Consider the following 18832-nt stretch of genomic DNA (forward strand, 5'->3'; position numbering starts at 1 on the left):
CAAAATCTATGCAACTAACAGTGTGCAGCAACTTGGTTAGAGCTTTTACAAGAGCTAACTGAAACAACCAACATAGTCAGAATCAGTGCACACATAACAGGTTATGTGAACATCTGACCTTTACAGTTATTTTGATATTTAGATCAACCGTTTACAGGATTACATCATCTACAGCTGAGCACATGTCAGCGTCGGTTAAACATCTTGATTGATCTTCAAATAGAACACACAGATCTCCCTGTTTGGATTGTAAAATGATTTCTGATTGGACGGCAAAAAAGTCGAGACAACCCCCAAACTGCACCGCCATGTTGTTCATTCATTTCTGCCCTTTGATTATGAGCCATTAGACCATATCACGAACCTCCAAATCTATTTGGTTACGTTTGATGACAAAACAGTTTGGATAGGATTAACGGGGGATCAGGGACTGAGATAAAAATATCATAAACATGCAGTTAAGAGTTGGAGAGCAGACATGGGTAGAGGAAATGTTGACCTCTGCTCTCTACTCTCTGCTGTGCAAGTCCTAAGTTTTGTCCATTCATGGAACCACTCGAATCGCAGCGGCCAATAGAGGAAGCTGTTTGTAATAAGAAGATGGTCAGATTAGACTGATGTAAAACCCAGTTTATTTGGTGTTGTTTCCACATTGTGAGTCTGTAAAGTCCCTTTTAGACATGTAATGCTGTTCATTAATCTGGTGGTGACCAGCGATGGCGTGGCACCTTGAGATGTGGGTATACTCTTAATCTCTGGCTGATTCGTTTATAGTCTTCCATCCAGTTAGGATAAACACCCTATATTATAAACAGTGACCTATAGGGAGTACTTTACCATATTTAGTTAAACCACAAAATGGGTCTGTTCTATATATACATTGTCACATATACCATCTTGGTTGATATCAGGGATAAGCATCAGTACAAAATTAGTGCCCTAAATCTCATGCATGAACCTAACCAGCATATTTAAAGAAGGTAACTTAGAGAGGCAGTTCATGTCTTTGCCTTCTAAGGGAAAAGACTGACAGCTCATGAGTAAATGTGATGCATGTCAGAAATTTGGAAGTGGGTACACTCTGTGATGTCTAAGAAGTATGTGGTTATGCTCTGTATACCTGTGTGCACCCCGCACTACACCACGGTTGGCGGCTCATTGCGCAGACGTCATGCATGAACGTTATATGTTATGGAAAACGCTTGCCTCTGGAGCTTTTTGGTCACATGTTGCAATAGCCCACATGTCACTTTGAACACGGCACAAGCTTAAACAGCAGCAGTCCCATTAACGGACGGACACGCACAACAGCGGTCTGTCCAAACTTTCCTCCTCCATGGGTTTACCTTTGATGATTAGTCATTTTCTCAGCATGTGAGCTAAACAAACATGAGAAAAGTGAGTATATTTCTGAATCAATATGTTCAACTGCATTTATGAGTTTGTTAACTTGATATGAGTTAACTTGTTTTACTCATAAAACGACATGTTATGAGCAAAATGTAACTGGAGAGGGACTTTGTGCAGTGCTCCAGCTCTCTTGTAATGTTACGTATCTCATGTCTGAAAAGGGCTTCTGTACAGGGACCTGAGAAGTATAAACCGTGCAGGGTTTATGATACGATGAGATAGATTTTTCCACCATTTTTCCAGCAATATGCACTTAAACTTATTTAGCTGATAAACCAAAGCTTCTGCCTGACCGCAGCATATTGTGTGGTGCCTCTGTGTTACCAAAGCAGTTTTTAAACCTCATTCAGAGCTTCAGGACTGATGGTAATTATAGCTGTCATGATATCTGAATTTCACCACATAACTATTGTGGCTGAAAGTGTTCACGGTAATAATATTGAGAGTATTTGTAAAAAAAACTTGAAAAGAAAAAACATTTTTAACAGATTCACTTCAGGGTTTTCTTCTCCTTTTTCTGTCACTTGAGTTACACCCAATATAGGTTGTAAGAAACTTTAAAGATTTCACAAAAATCAATCTGCATTCAATACCTATTAGATTTTTAGCATCTGAGATCAAATCACAATTTTATCATATTGACAAAATATTGATATTCATCTCATTTAATATCAAAATGATTGTGAGTACAGAAATATCACAGTACCGCTATCTCAGTGCAAATCTTCATGTGTGGAAGAAAAACTTCCAGCTTCCTTTTAGCAGTTTCAAGTAATTTTGTTAAAAAGCCTCAACACTAAAACATAAAAAGAGGCAAAATGGATTGTTCTTACTTTTTTAGGTTGGAAAAAAACAAATACATTGCTGTTAATTCTTCAATTTCTTCTCCTTTGCACATAAACATCCCCAACGTTTTATTTTAGATCAGTTGGTCCTGTTTCATTACTTTGCAGTGACACATTTAGGTCTCTAGGACTGTTTTTTGTCTGTTATTAAGTATATAAATAGAGATTTGATTGGATCGCACAGATGTTAGCATGCTGCAACTCTTGTGTTGGTGTACTGAAGTCTTGATCAAATCTCTATTTCAACTGATAATATAAATGCTTATATTTCAGATCAGATCTGATTTGAGCCTATCCCAGCTGCCATTGGACGAGAGGCAGGGCACACTCTGGACAGGACAGGTTCCCAATATATCACAGGGCCACACAAAGACAATCGTGCACACTTAATGTGCACTAACCCAACATGCACGTTTTTGGACGGTGGGAGGAAGCTGGAGTACCACAAGAGAGCCCACGCATACATGGGGAGAACATGCAAACTCCACACAGAAAGGCCCGAGCTAGGGTTGCTGTGGGCGGAGGTGCTAACCACCACACCACCGTGTATCCCACAGAAACACATGCTAACGATAAATCATCTGCATTATGGGATGATTTATATTGACAGCTCAAACTGACGTAAAGACTACATAGGACACTGTTTTGCAGGGGTTTATGCTTCCTTGCAATGAAGGGCCGCAAGATATTGAGATGTTCCCACCCTGAAGAGCATTTCTGAAAGATTTATGGGCTGTAAAAAAATCCCAGCTGTGGTCAAAATGGAAAGAAAAATATACAGTTTCAGACACAGAAGCCTCATCACATCAGTCTTCAAATGGGGAACCTGAGTTGTTGTAACATGTTTGCCAAAGTCAGAACATTTACTGTTAAAGTTACAAATACTCCTCGTTTTCGTTTCTTTCTTACATGTGTGCACATTTGTAGCCATTTAAACACAGGACACTACCAGAAATGGAAAGTTTTTGGGGCTTGTAAAACTTTAAAATTGAATGGCTAATAAATAGTTTAAGGGACCGCTGTAATGTGATGGATGAGTGCAACACACAGGAGGAACTGCTGAGCGTCAAGTTTTACGAGAGAAAAGACACGGAACAATTCCCGTGAATGTGTCGCCCTCATGTGGTGAAAACTAGAACAGTTTTACTGTGGCAAACATTAAAACATCCCCCGTAACATGATTCCAGATGGACTGACGTTCTGAGTCAGGGGAAGACAAAAATTAAGTAATTTATTGTCTGAATCCATGGCTCTAACTGAAGAAAACTTAGGTTATAAACCTATGTGTAAAATGCTAATACACTGTTTTGTTCAACTGCTCTTTTCCCTTTAAATGCAACTAATTTCTATGACAGACACATAAAAAAAAAAACCATTCACACAAAATAATGCAAGCTATTTTTAAAGTTACTCCAAATACTCAGATTTAGAAATTGATATACAACTTGAAACCATGCAGATGCCATCCAAAAAGTAATCTTCTTAGAAATATTATTAAATGAAGTAAAGTTTTTAGTGCATTTAAACACATTATTAAAACATTTAATTTCCTTAAAGCAGCTGTTTCTTTAAGGTTCCTCTCTTGCTGTTAACAATTTCTTTATAAACTCAAAGTTTTTACCACTAAAAACGTTGGTTTGGTTCCGACTCTTCACCCTTTTCCACTTTCAGTGAGCGGGATCTATAAATATGTTAATCAGCCCGGCCTAACAGCAGCTGACGGATCCAGTCGAAAATTCAAGCTCTTTTCCTTGATCTTGAAGGGAAATGTCATAAGGTTGAGGAAAGTTGGTAGGATTAGTTCTTAAATACTTAAGAAAAGACAACCACAATGACACTAAGCTGTGATGTGGGTCTGTGTCACTGAAACTACAAATGTTCAAGAAATATTCAACAAAAAACTGCTTTGGAGACTTTATCTATTGTAATCTTATCACACTGATACGTGCAGATAATCTCATACATATCATATAAGAGATGATATGGAATGCTACCTTATTGTCAAGGTTAATACAATATTTAAAAAAGGAATAAGAATTAGTTAAATATAGTGTCGTATACTCCTGTCCCAATATTTATCCACATGAATCACAGTTAGTACAGTTGGATGAAAACAATCAAGCATCACTATAAAAGGGCAGACGCAAGGAACTGTGGGACGGAATTTCTAATTTCTTTCATTAAGCATGGTCTAGTGTTTCCTATGCTAAAGGAGACCATTAAGAAAGGATTGAAGCTCCTCTCTTCAGTATATGGAAAGTTTAAACAGCTCTTATCGTGGCTGCTGTTTGGATACTTCTGCATCATTTCACTCAGTTAAGAAGCTTCAATAAACAAAACAGACCTGTGGTCTGGCTAAATAGTCAATACTGCTTTCAAAGGATCATTATTTCTATCCAGTGGCACTAACTGTGATTCGTGTGAGTAGCCTGTAACAACATTAAATTACACTTTAGAGAATATTACTTTTCTTTTGTAATTACAAACCTTGATAATAAAGTAATATTCAGTATTATTATCTGTAATATGATATATATTACATAATCTTTATGAAGATTAGCAAAGGCAAAGTTATAGAATTACATTAGAAAAAGTGTCTAAAGCCCTGTTTGTAGAACATTTAATAAACAGCTGTCTTGTTGTATTAATTGTTGTGTATTACTGTTGTGGTCAAATTCTCATTGTATTGTGGTCATCTATAGATTTTTCCTCCTCCTACCATCCATAACCCATCCAAAGACATTTTCCATCAAGATCAAGGAAAAGAGCTGAGAGAAAGATGTCAGGATGTCTTTTTACTATTCAACAAATTTATGTGACTTCTGACTAAATTATTACACCCGTGCCTTTAGACAAGCATGCAGGAAGGCTGAGCGCAAACGGAAAAAAGGACAAACTTTATCATTCACAAAACATTTTTCAGGACCATTTCAGTCAGTCAAGATCTGTGAAAAAGCTAAAGCTCAGCACAACTCGGACTTGGAAAGATCAAAAATTCAGTTTAAAACCATCAATTCTGCTTTGAATCCCAATGCTGCAGCAGCTAAGGTCACTTAATCTGCGAAACTCCAGTAAATATCATCAATATACAGTAAATGACAGCATTAGGTCTAACATCGTTCTCATTCTTTCCTCTCACTTAAACATTATCCAATCAGCTGCCTTCTGGAGTTTAAAACTGTGTCATCTACCCAAATTACTGATCTAGTATCATATAGGAAAATCACCATTTATCGCCAAATATGTCTCAATCTGCCCCCTAATTTGATTAGAAATGGCCGTCTAACAAATGGTAGCTTTAAGCAGACAATCATACAACCATAACTGAAAATAGTTTAGTGAAAGCTAAAGTAAAATAACCAAAATCTTGAAAGAAGCTGTTTGCTTAGGTTGCCTTCTTGAATTCTTATGATAGCCTCAATAAATTCCAGTTCCGGTGAGGGTCTATCATGTCAGTCTGTTGTTCTTGATTATAATGTAGCTTTATCTAAAAAAGGAAGACGTAGTTTTTAATCTAAGGATGCTTCACTAACTGTATCATTTAGTTGTGTTGGCGACTTTAAAGAATGGTTGGCAAGCAGTTCCCATACATCCATCTATTCATTTTCCACACCCATATAATTCAGTGTAGGGTCATTGTCAGAAACCGGCAGGACACAGGACCAGGATCAATTTCAAATTAAGATAGTTTATATAATAAACTTTCTTAACGAGTCTCCGGACAGATAAATAAACACTATGAAAATGACAGAGGCTCTGATCACTAGAACTATAGAAGCGTCAGATGCCGGTATAAAACTTACTCAAAAGAAACTCTAGGAGGAAAATGAAAGGTCTATGAAAAGATTAGTATTTAAATTTACCACTCTCTTCTCAAGAGGTGAAACAAAGAAAACTCACCTTCTAATGGAGGAAGTATAGAATATATCAAAGAACAAAAATCAAGCATCCACTCCTATAACGGAGGAACTATGAAACACTACAACAAAAATCTCTCAAAAGGAGGAAACCAAAAATGACTATGAAAATTAGTCAAAGCTAAACTGTGAAACTACACAAACATTAACCAAAAGAAAAACTCTGAAAGAGAAACGCTCGACTTCAGCGTATAAATAAAGAATCAAAATATCGAATACCACAATGGTCAGGAATCTGGAACACAAGGAATCAAGCAATAGGTTTCGGAGGCCAGGATGAGGACTGTAAGGTACAACACACTGGCAACGAGACAAGGGAAGACAAAGACTATATACACATGAGGATCCAAGGGGAACAGGTGGAAACACTTGGGTAATCAGGGGAGACATGCAGAGGCAGGACACGGGAGGAAGAGCAAGTTAGCTGAAACGAGAGGAGAAGTTAACATTCAAAATAAAATAAAACCTAAATCCTGACAGTCATAGGGGGGCTGACATCTATCTCAGCTGCCACTGAGCTAGAGGCAGGTTACACACTGGATGGTTTGCCAGTCAATCACATGACCACACTGAGACAAACAACCATGTGTAATTCCTATCAACTAAGGTCATAAAAGAATGGATTAATCATATTTCCTTCACCTCACTCCATCAAGAGTTTCAACAATAAACAAAGCTCTCCGACAATCATTGTGTCTATGGTCCTGGTGTTTTCCTGGACTCTTCTTTGAATTTTAGCAAACAAATCTGTTGTGTTGGGAAGGTTTTTATCAGCTTAGAAATGTATCCAAATTCAAAACATTGCAACAGTAAATGTAGATTGATGGTACAGACCTACCTTGAAATTCTCAGCTATAGCATTGATAGCTAATTTAGCTTCTGATATGCATTCTATATTGAAATTGACATAAAAACAGTGCTTTTATTAAAATGGTTAAATTCTCGATTAGTAGAGGGGACTTCAGTGTAAATTCTACACTTTATTACCTTCTTTAAAGTGTTGATCTCTGTTGTATAAAGTATTTAATCTAAAAGGCATACAGTGAATACCATAAACAAAGAGCTTCAAGATTCTACAGCTAGTTCTTGTATTTGGATCAAGACTTTGTTTTCCAAACTTTATCTTTGGTTATCGACCTATCTATTTCATTCTGAATTTTTCCTTTTTCCATCCACCAAAAGATCCCCGACTTGCTGCTTACCTCACCTGCTCAGTTCCATTCAGCCCACCTGGATCCACTTACCCAATCACCCTCAGTTGTACCTAAACCTCCTGCCTTACATCAGTCATTGCCAGATATTTTGCTCAGTAACATTCTTTTCATGGGGTCGTGGGTATTTTAGTACTTTTCTTGCTTTCCCAGATATCTGAAAACATTTTACATCAATAATTTCATCTGCTGTTCCAGTTTTTCATCTAATCTCTGTTACAAATGTTGAACAAAGGAGCTTTCAGCTACTCAGTGGAAACAAATGAGCCATCACATGTCTGAAATTGTGTGAAAATGTGGAATGATGTTAACTTCTGCTGTTATAAATCTTTGATGTTTGGGCATCTCATCATTTCAATCTCCACCCTTTAATGGGAGCCAGCATTCCTGTGAAAATGACACTTGTTTGGACTAGTGAGGGTAAAATTCATGTATGTGCGCTCTCTATATTCATGTTTGCGCCTGTGTGCTCAGCATCCATGACACAACTTGTACAATCATTCTGACACACCTATACTCCCTTTTCCTTTTCGTTACACAACACTCAAGTCAAAGTGAAAAGTGCCTCGGGACACACAAATCTGCATCTAGTTTAATGACACTTGGACATGTTTCCATTAAGAGTGCTTGTTTGTTTACCCATACATGTATATATAAAACGTTTCTCTGCACTTTTGTTTGCGAATGCTTGAGGTAAATCCACATGAAATCAAATATGGATAAAAACTACAGAAGATGGAGGCAGAATGAGAGTGAGTTTTAGAAAAGGACACACCTCTCCTACCCTCTGTAAAACCACTGCATGTTACAGCCTGCGAGGCAGGCAGGATGTGATCTTACCCATTATAAGCTGAGCTAACAGAGGCACGGCAGACCTGGACGGCAGTTGTGTATCTCAATCTATCACGGATCATTTGGAGGCTTCACATCACAGAGAGGTCAGTTTCTGTTTTTTTTGTTGAGATTTCTTGCCTCAGTCTCTCTTCCCGGTTACTGTTTTTCATCTTAAAAAGATTGTTATAGTTTGACCTAAACAATTATTTACTCATAGCAGAATAGATAAAAATCTCAGACACAGTCTGTTCATATTCTTGGATTATAGTAATGTGTTAATAAGAATTTAGTGGCAAAGGGTTTCTTGCAGCAACAAGTAAATGTGCAATATTGTGATTTCTGTTTCTTTTTTAGGCTTTCCCTCCAAATTCTCATTTTTCCTTTTTTGTTAATGAAATTTGTATGTTTTTCAGGGGTTCCATTAACTAACGTAGCATCTGTGCTGAAACAGCTTCATGTAGTAGTTTTACTTTCATTCTAAAACGGTAGTTTCACCTGATGGCAGTGACTTGTATAGACATGGATTTATGTTAACTGCATTTTGTTTACTCATTCACTCTTACATAAACTCATCAGGGGAAAATAAACAGTTGGTTTCAGTGTGGACCAGAGCAAGGAAATGAATACTTGATGTCTTACTCTCACCATGTGACGTCAAATTTAAAGTTTAAAGTTTTATGTTTGTGTTGCGGTCAGCAGCACATACACAAAAGGGCTGGTCAACAGCATCTTTTACTATTGTGTGTAAAATTAACTCATAGGGTCAACCTTTTCTGACCTTTGTACCAGCAGTTTCCATGTGAACTGAATGAGAAAGACATCAGGAGGACAACTAAGGACACGGAAAGGCTATATGAATCAATGACTGTGTTGAAATGTTGTTCCTCTTTGACGCAGAACAGCTAAAGTTTGGCATGTTTTAGCATGCTGCCTCTGTTTTTGCTACAGGCTCTGATGTAAATATTTTTGAGCCTGCGTCAGGTTGGCAGACATGCTCTAGTTCTATAAACCACTTGCCAACGGTTAGTGAACATCACCATCCTGCAGTTTGCACAAGTCCAACATTCAGCCAACTGAAAGTCTTTAAAATCAGCAGAATGTACAATTCTAGTTTCTGGTTTGTTTGTTTTTTAATCACCAGCTCCTTCTTTTACCACACATCGCTGTGTAATTCACCGTTAGAAACCATTTCCTTGAAGAGGAAATTCTTCTTTTTACTGAAGAAGAGTGATGCAATAGTGAGCATGCATTAAATAAAAGGTTTTTGAAGTGCAATATTTCAAATATTTGTCCTTTACATCAGTGATGCATACAATATATTTTTGCATATATTTTACCTATGTGAAAGCCATCTGCTTATATACTTTATACATGTTGCCTATATGACAATTTTACAGGAGAAAATGTCAGTACAATGTGACTCTCAAAATTTTTGAGTGATATTGTATCAGTGGGTGGTGGGTGAACTAAATCAGACCTGACAGGAGGAGCATGGACACAACAATGATTCCTTCAGCTCAGATAATTCTATCACAAGTCAAGAATATAAGAGATTTAGCTCTTAAAGTCAAGGACAAAACCATTTTAACTGCCCACAGAAATGGCTCGGAGACACTCTGCCATGTGTCATCTGAATCATTTGAGGTCACATATTTACATTTTTACAGTTTTCTGAAAAATTCCCAGTTTGCTCTAATAAGGCAGCTTCCGTCTCCTTTACAAATCCTCTCAATTTATAGTCGGGAAGGTGAAAATGAAAAGGTTTTAATGAAATACAAAATTACTACATGTCCCTCTGTGCAAGATGACTCATAATTTTCTCAGAAATGATTCATTCTAATTCACCTCTTTTGAAAAACAAATTTTCCTTTCAGTGTTGGGCCCGAAATTGACTTGTAGGTGATTTCTGTCAATAGACCATGTAAACATTTGATTTAATGTAAATTGGAAACATAAACAACATAACCGTGCACTGGTTGGAAATATCCGGATCTCAAATTAGAGGTTGAATTAGTAAAAGCTCAGGGAGCATTACCTTATATTTGACTTTATTGCTGAGGCGAACCTTCTTTGTTTGTTTGTTTCCTTGGTTAGAAATTTGGGGAAATTGTTCTGTTTCAGACAGGATACCATTGACCAATGACACACTTTGTTCTTATATTTGTGGATGCATTAAACTGTTTGTTTATTGTAGAGGTGAGGCACACTTTCCCCTTGTGTGAGAGAAGAAAGCTATAATTTTAGATTAAGTTATGTGTTGAAGCAGAATCACAAATTTATCTGTCAATTCCACTCTTGTGGGTTACATCTACAGAGAAAGTGACGGGTACAGGCAGTGAACACATTTGGTTATAGTCTGATCCACAATGTTGAACTCATTAGGGTTTGTGCTATGTGAGGGTTCTGCTAAACCTATTTAAGCTAAATGCAAGTTGAGAGTTCAAGTTTGTATATATAGCAGAGAATGAAAATCGCCTGACATCCAGAAACTCATTTTAGAGGCATTATTCTGCCAAATATTACAGTAACTTTGTTCAACACCACAATCTACAGCCCCTAGCTGATGTGGAGCTCTGGGTGAAACCTCAACAAATATTTCCTCTGGTGGACAACATTACTCTACTGGTCTGCAGTAATTTAATCTAATAATGTGAAATAAACACACTTTGTCTTGACTCTGCAGGATTAAAACTTCTAGCATGACTAATCTCAGTCGTTCCATCAACGTCACAAACCCAGAGGATAAAAGCGTCGTGAGTAATGACTTCTCAACGGGCTTGGGTGCAATCATCCTTGGCTTGGTCTTCCTCCTGGGTGTCCCTGGTAACCTCTTCATCGTCTGGAGCATCCTGGCACGAATCCGAAGACGCTCAGTCACCACCCTCCTCATCCTCAACCTGGCGTGTGCCGATGGGTTACTGATGGCCCTCACCATCTTCTTCATCATCTACCTTGCCAAGCAGTCGTGGATCTTTGGTGACGCCATGTGTAAATGCCTGTTCTACTTGTGCAACGCCAATATGTACGCCTCCATCTTTCTGATCACGCTGATGAGCGTGCACAGGATGGTGGTTGTGCTGTTTCCACGAAGACTCTCCCTCCGGATCACCACAAAGGTTGTGATAAGGGTGATCCTAGGCATGTGGGTGTTCGTGATGTTGATTTCTCTTCCCTCACTGGTGTTTCGAGATGTGAGAGAGGACCACGATGAGAAGAAAAGAACAAGATCGGTGTGTGCACCTAATCACACCAGTCCTCGAGAAGTAAGTATAGTAGGATTAACATCCACCATAAATCAGATTATTGTCACTGATGAATCAGTTCATTTTTTCAGTCACGAGAAAGCAAAAAAAAACCATCACAGTTGGTTGAATTGCTGCAAAGCCTTATCTCCTACTGTTAAGCCAAACAAATGTTACTTGTTCTTGTTTTTTTTTTGCTAACTAACTAGTTGCACAGAGTTAGACAAACACGGTTCACAAACACCTCGATAACCAGCTTATCTTGTTTGACAGCTGCTATGAGTTCTCTCAGACTTGCTTTGTACAAGGAAATTATCATCAATTTATCAGGAAAACAAAAAATAGATAAATCCCTGTTGAATTGAATGAGCGGAATGTTTACAGCCAGTGTAAATGACTTGCAAAAGAGTTTTCACTGTTTTTATTTATTTATTTAAACGACTTTTTTTTAACTCGTCCATATGTTAACATTTTTTACACACATTAATGTCACACTGATGGATGTGGGAGCTTTGCAGTGCTTACAGTGGGAAAACCAAGTTATTTGGAATTACATTTTTTTTCCTGAAGTAGCCTGTCCTTAAATTTTCTGTCAGACTCGGTTGACTCAGTAGCATCACCACGGCAACCTCACCCGTCACTCGGCTCTCACGGCCCATAGACATTTGATGATCAGCAGCTTCTCACTGTTCTACTTACACAGTTTAATAGATACAGCTTAAACCTTTTAGCAGTTGGCAAGAGAAAAAGATGGGCAGTTTCAGCAATCCCACCACAATTGATCCGGAAACTTCACAATTAAGTCAATATTTAAGAAAGAACAAATCTTGGCATGCATGCCCGATGAGAAAAAGTGTTTTCTAGTGTGTTACACAACCAGTGTGACTATGGTTGGGTTTCCATTGCTGTTTTTGATTGTAAATTGCAAAAATCAAACAAAACTTCTGCAAACTAAATGATAAAAATGCACTGGCTAAAGGTTGTTTTCTTGTTTTAAAGAAGACTCAGTATGCAGACGGGACAAAACCGTTCAAAAGTTAGAACTATGTTACTCACCAGACCCACCAGTTTCCAGTCTAAGTAAACTCACATGAACACTGGCATCTTTCTAGATCTAAATAAGTACTCCAGATAAGCTCAAAAATAAGTACTTCCCGAAGAAGAGCTCGCTCCATTTTCCTCTTGAGGACGACCAACGTAATTTTTTATTCTTTCTCCTCAAAGTTTGTTTTCACTAACAACTACTTCCTCTACTGAGTTACAACCACTAGCAACAACACCTATAACACCACCCTTCGTTGACTTCATCGACTGTTTTATATATGAATATCTTTTTTTTACTGTTTTTCAAAAGATCCCCTCAGATTTGTACCACTCGTGAATGGAATGAATTCTGATGAGAAAGCTAGTTTTCACCATCATTTTTACCCCGTGTCACTTTTGCATCAGACGGTTGTTTACTTTGCCCCACTTTTCTCAACTGAGAAACAAACATGTTTGTCTAAAACTAGAACTAAAGATTATATTTATTCTCGATCTACTGATTCTTTCACCAGTTTAATTGTTTAACTGTCTCAAACAGCGGTTCAGATACATTTCTGAGGGCCTACTGGAATCTATCAGATAAATGTGACTTAAACCAACCTAAGGTGGTTCCTTTAATCCCAATAACATGTTCAAGTCTCTGTAATAGAACGCTGTGATCGATCGTATCAGATTCAACAGGACAAGAGTCATTGGTTTGATTAAAAAGGAAGAAATAAATACATTTTTTATCAAACAAGTCATTTTCCCCCCAAGAGCCATTAACCAGAGAAATAGTAACGATTTTCCACAGATTTTTGCTAAATTAAATAATCAGCCAATTGTTTCTCTTTTTGTTCAGCCTTGTCTGACAACTATTTTTTTCCACCACCTGTGTGCAGGTGAGGTTTCAGTACGCCTTTGAGACAGTGTCGGGATTTATTCTCCCATATGCGATCATTATCACCTGCTATGTCCTCATCCTGAGGCGCCTGAGGCAGACCCAGTTCCGCCGAAAGGTTCGCAGCGAGAAACTCATCCTGGCTATTGTGGTGATGTTTGGCTTGTTCTGGCTGCCGTACCATGTCATCAACATGATTCAGGTGAGTGACAGGGGTTCATTTCTCATCAACATGGATCAGGTGTCTTCTGAATAAACAACAAGTATATTTTCATCCGTTTAAGGTGGCAGCTGAGTGGTATAAGGAAGACTCACCCACAAGACTAAAGTGAGTAACATAAGCTTTCCAGCATGATTTTTACTTATACAGTGTGGTTTCTACTAAAAATCAAATGCAGCTTTTAAATGAAGTCCAATTGTTTTAGATGTCCAAAGGTTTGGAGTGGTCACAGTTTGTATTCCTGCAAAAATCCACCTGTATACGATTGGACTGATAACGGCATTTTTATTGAAAGCTAAAAATTGGGAGTCAGTCTGTGATGTCACATAACCAATCTTTAAATCTCCCATTGTTTTGTATCTTTATTATAGATATGTTGTTTGATTTTTAATCAATGTAAGAATACGTCTGGGCATTGGTAAGACATGTTAATCATTGATCTTTTTCCAGTTGCCAGTACTGGAAATCCCAAAATTTTTGTGAAAAAAAATATTGAAAATTCAATCTCAGCAGCATTTATGTTTCCAGTAAAGCCGCACTGTTCCAAATCCGCCGGTTTCTATTCTGTTTGTGTCACTTCGTGATGCTGTGTTCCTCATATGCCCCTTTTTGTAATAATTATGTGGCCTTTTTGTCTTTTTACCTTGAGCCTCTGTTGTCTTTTGCTGCTCTGTCTCTCTTTGGGTTTATTCTTTATTTCTGACCTTGTCATACTTCTTGTCTTCTTCTTTGATCTCTTTCCAGTATGTCTGCATGTCTACTTGTGATGATTTTGAGTCTTTTTAAAGGCCATTTTTTAGCCATTGGCCATTGTTTTATTTCCTTGTCATTATCTCTCATGGCCATTTTGTGTTAATTTCTTAGTATTTGTTTAGCATTGCTTACTGGTTTTATGCTTTGTCACTGTTTTGTGTCCATTTTTATGTCTTTTGGTCATTGTGGTCTATTTGTTTCCCTCATGAGGAGCTGGTTTAAATGTTTAAATATATCTATGCATTTACTGTTTGGCTTTTTGCTATTGTCGATGTCTTTGTGGTTGTACGGTTACAGTTATAGATACAGTATAGTTTTTGCCATCTTGTTTTTCCTCAGACCTGCTTAGTAAATTGACAACCCACTCCAAGAAGTATTCAGCCATTTTATGTTCCTGAAAACCACAATTATGTATCATATGTACATTCTACAGGGAAAAGGGGCCTGGTGTCTCTGCCACTGCATGAAATAATGACAGCTTGTGAGGAATGTACTGGTTATGCAAGCGCTGTATTATAAGCCAAACCGTTTTTCTTTTCTACACATAACTCTAATTTATTCTCTAAGCTCAGAATGAACTAAAGTTAATAAAAGAGGGGGAAAACGACACTGATAAGACTTACGACAGACTAAAAGAGTGATATTCAAAGTAAAAGAGGGAAGGAATAGTTTCCTGCAGGAATGGTAGCCTGCCACTTAACCCTTAGGGTAATCACACATAAATATGTGTTTATTAACTGATTAGGGGGAAAGTTCAACTCTAAATAATTTAGATTATTGTCACTAAAAGTTATCTCCAGCCTTAAATAAAAAGTTGAACTCTTCTGTCTGCCTGCAGATTGGACCATATCCATAAGTCCAGCCGTGCAGTGACTTCAGCCTTGGCTTTCATCAGCAGCTGTGCCAATCCCGTCCTCTACACATTTGCTGGGAAGTCCTACATCAAGCAGAATGGCTTCGCCTTCATGGCTAAGCTTTTTGAAGGCACGTCATCAGAGCAAATGGGAAACAAAAAGAGTCGGATGACGGTTAAAGACAGCACAGAACACAACACTGACTCGGTGAACACAGTTTCTGCACTAAATGGAAATACTGAGCTTAATTAAAGCACTGAGTGGACTTTGTACATACATCAACTCTTGAATTTGAAATTGAGTAAAGCCACGTGGGACTCAAGGACTTCCACCCGTGCAGTTTTCTCTTCGAATGTGATGAAACGAGTTTCACTGGAAATCAGAGTAACAGACACAGGCTGTTAAATTATTTGCTTCTGCACATGTAATTTTTCTTTTCTTTTTAAGTTATAGAATCCTTCAATTAATTACTACAACAAAGTCTTCAATTCCAGAAAAATTACACTGCAAGAAAAACTTCCTTCTAGGATAAAATTGAAAACTTACTTCAACTTTAACCTGCTTTAACCTCCAACATCCTTAAAAGATGGATACCTTGAGCGCCAACTGGGACAGATTAACACGACCCAGAGAGTCCTCAGGACATTATGAATTGGTCAGACAGTCTGTACTGAGAAGAGGTTCCAAATTCCCTCATCCTGGTGAATAATTCTTATTCATAATGAAACTTTGAATTTTGGTTAAAAAGCAAACAGACCTTGTTGCTGCTCTTTTGTCAGGATGTCAGTGTCCTTTCGGATTTCACGTCTGTCTTCTATAATCTAAATGGATTTCAGTTTTCAGCCTTTAATCGTTTTACTGTGTTTTATAGGAAAAATTCTATTTTTTTTTTTTCATGTTTGCTATAAGTGTTATTCTGAATTTTTTTTTTTTTTTTTTTTTTTTTTAATTAATCTTAGCTATACATTTTCTTAGAAAAAAATAAAAGGACAACAGCTGAAAACTGTGTTAGTGTTTTGGCTGACAGTGGTGCACTGCGTCTGAAAAATACTTGTACATTTTATAAATGTTTACCACTACATCTAGTATCTATTTAGTTGAGAAATTATTGCATCAACATCACTTGTATGAAAGTTTGAGATCCCCTCATTTCTATTTCAGTTAAATGTTTTTTGCTGTGCTTTTTCATGAATAAAAGTTATTTTGATACCCTGTACATCTGTTTGACTTTAAAATTCGACAGCATTGTGCAGTTTGAAAGCACCACACTTTATATACAGCCTAAAAATCTGAGCGAGCAATGGCTTTAAGATCAATATGGACCTCGTTCAGTTCAGAACAGCACTTCCTGCAGACAGATGTAGAGCTTATTAATCTGCTTCCCCATCTGTAGATATTAAAGCAACCATTTTAACTTTTTAGCTCTATCCCTTTTACATGGAATTTCACATTACAGAACTACACACATTTGCAATTGCATAGTCCCAACTTTTTTTTATGGTGATTCATGTTTCAGTTAAATGACCCAGAGTCGATGCAAATCCGACTTCAATCCAGTCTGATGGCATCCTGGTCAAGCATGCTTTAAGTCACTTCCATTTACTTTATAACCACTTATTAAATACTGCACATATTTAAACTTTGACATGTACGTCAGTAAAGACACATTCAATAATACTAGTCCAAAGTCTTTATTGGTACCGTTAGTACAGAGACAAAACAAGATACTTTAAGATTCAGTCAAGTACAACACGAACTTTATAACCACAACGAAATTGATCCATTTGAAAAAATTATTCATTAAGTTTTTCGTTTTTTTTTTTAAATCAACTTTACACTGCTGTTGTATAAAACCACAGCTAAATAAACCATTACCCAGTACTGGCCACTGAGTTTGTAGTTTCAGGGGAAAGAAAATGTACTTTAGTTTGAAACTACCCTGCAATTATTCCTATGAAAGTATAAATGTTGAATTTAATCCCCACTGAGGTTACCAGTCATAGAAGCTCCATTCCTGGTTCAACCTGGAAAAGAAGGGGAAAAGGAGTTAATGTAACTCGTTATGGCATCCAGCTGACTTTATTTTACTTTGTAGGGTCAAGACCCATCCCATTAATGAGACAAACTGCACTTCCCCTGTGAAACCATGATGCATGTTCAGAGAACGCCAAAGATACAAGGAACACTGTATCGAAGTAAAAGTCCATTTTAAAATGCCACTTTCAGCAAGACTGATTTTAATGACTGTGGCCTAGGTTAGTATAGCTAATTCAACACATGCATAACCTGAATGCATCAACCACCAAATACAAAACAGTTAAAAGATCTGTTATTACACATTCAGATAGAATTAAAATTTATGGGTTGTGCAATCATTTTTTTTGGCCAAAAATCATGTCTCAAGAACATCTGTTTGAGAGCAACAACTTATGGTCTATATCATTAAAATAACTGTCCAAAGTCTATAGGCCAGGGCCAACAGATAAACTGAAAAACAGTTCTCTACTTGGTGCCTCAGCAAAAAGCTCTTACCTGATAAAAACGTGGAAGTGGCAGCATCTTCAGCCCTAAGAAAGGAAATCATGACAAGTTAGTTTAACTAGCAACAGACTTGACATCCTGACTGGCACCCAGACAGTCAAACCCATCAGCGCAGTGAAGGAATAATCATGAGTTTCAGGTGAAACACGGACTCACATGCAGCTCATCATTGATGGTTCGACTCAACAGAAATTACCACAATAAATATAAAAACGTTACGTCTTCCACAGGTCATTTAACTCGAGGATCTTTGAAAACAAGTTATGAAAACACCTGCAGCAGGTGTAACCGCACAAAACTAAAACAGCCCTAATTATTTCACCTGTATTTTGATTTATTTTTCCTAAAAACTGCTTGAGCAGCAAAAACTGGCCTTAAAGTCTGAAAGCGTCAAAATAAAAAAAAAATAAAAAACAAACATCCCATGCTGTAATTTTAGGGGATTTAGGAATGTTTTGGAATCATTAAGGATGTACCTTTTCACTTGTTTTTAGCCATTACTTATCGTGTAGCTCAAAAACTCAAGCCATGAGGTCGGTTTGGCGCTACTTTAGCAGTGAGCTAACGAAGACGATGTTGGAGAAATAACCACAACAAATAGGTTCACGTACGAACATAAACGCATCACCTGCGACGTAAACAATGAGGTCTGGCATTAAACACCGACATTTACCGTGAATAAGGCTGGAAACACGCTGATCTTCGCTCCCTCCACGAAGCATGTCCGACCACCATCACCGCAACAAGGAACAGAGGACGTTAATTAGGCTGCGCCTCAATTTATCTCTTTATCAAAACCACGTGTTTGCTGTCCGCCGTGACACACAGTCAACTTCCGGGTTTGGTGCCGAGAGGGAAAAGCATAAAGAAATACATGAAACAGAATAAAACCCACCTCTTTAGATTGCATTTTACACATTTTCCATAAATGTTACTGTCATATAGAAACCAGCGGAACAATGTTGTTAAAAAAACATTAATCTGAAGTTTATGAATTAAATATGACAGTTTCTGCTTTTACCAAAGTGGAATTTGGCTCACCTGAGACTTGATGGCAAATTTTGACTTTCACAGGTCATTA

General features: G+C 37.5%; 1 protein-coding gene and 1 long non-coding RNA gene across 3 annotated transcripts; one reads left to right on the forward strand and one right to left on the reverse strand.

The window, feature by feature from the left end:
- Nucleotides 1-8235: 8235 nt before the first annotated feature.
- ltb4r2b (leukotriene B4 receptor 2b) lies at nt 8236-15462 on the forward strand. Its single transcript, XM_072364178.1, has 5 exons — nt 8236-8321; nt 10901-11480; nt 13385-13585; nt 13668-13711; nt 15195-15462. Exons 2-5 carry the CDS (start codon nt 10917-10919, stop codon nt 15460-15462), a joined length of 1077 nt encoding a protein of 358 aa, XP_072220279.1. The 5' UTR covers nt 8236-8321; nt 10901-10916.
- A 1553-nt stretch (nt 15463-17015) lies between these two features.
- Nucleotides 17016-18554, reverse strand: LOC140269187 (uncharacterized). 2 transcript variants are annotated; one of them, XR_011907587.1, is made up of 3 exons: nt 18425-18531; nt 17743-17777; nt 17016-17234 (listed from the first exon to the last, which is right to left on the reverse strand). It is a non-coding gene; the product is annotated as an uncharacterized lncRNA (long non-coding RNA). The 2 variants fall into 2 exon arrangements; XR_011907586.1 differs by having other exon boundaries at nt 17743-18554.
- Nucleotides 18555-18832: the final 278 nt, after the last annotated feature.

The sequence above is a fragment of the Leuresthes tenuis genome, unplaced genomic scaffold, assembly GCF_036924035.1.
Source record: "Leuresthes tenuis unplaced genomic scaffold, fLeuTen1.0.hap1 SCAF_14, whole genome shotgun sequence".
Taxonomy (NCBI): Eukaryota; Metazoa; Chordata; class Actinopteri; order Atheriniformes; family Atherinopsidae; genus Leuresthes; species Leuresthes tenuis.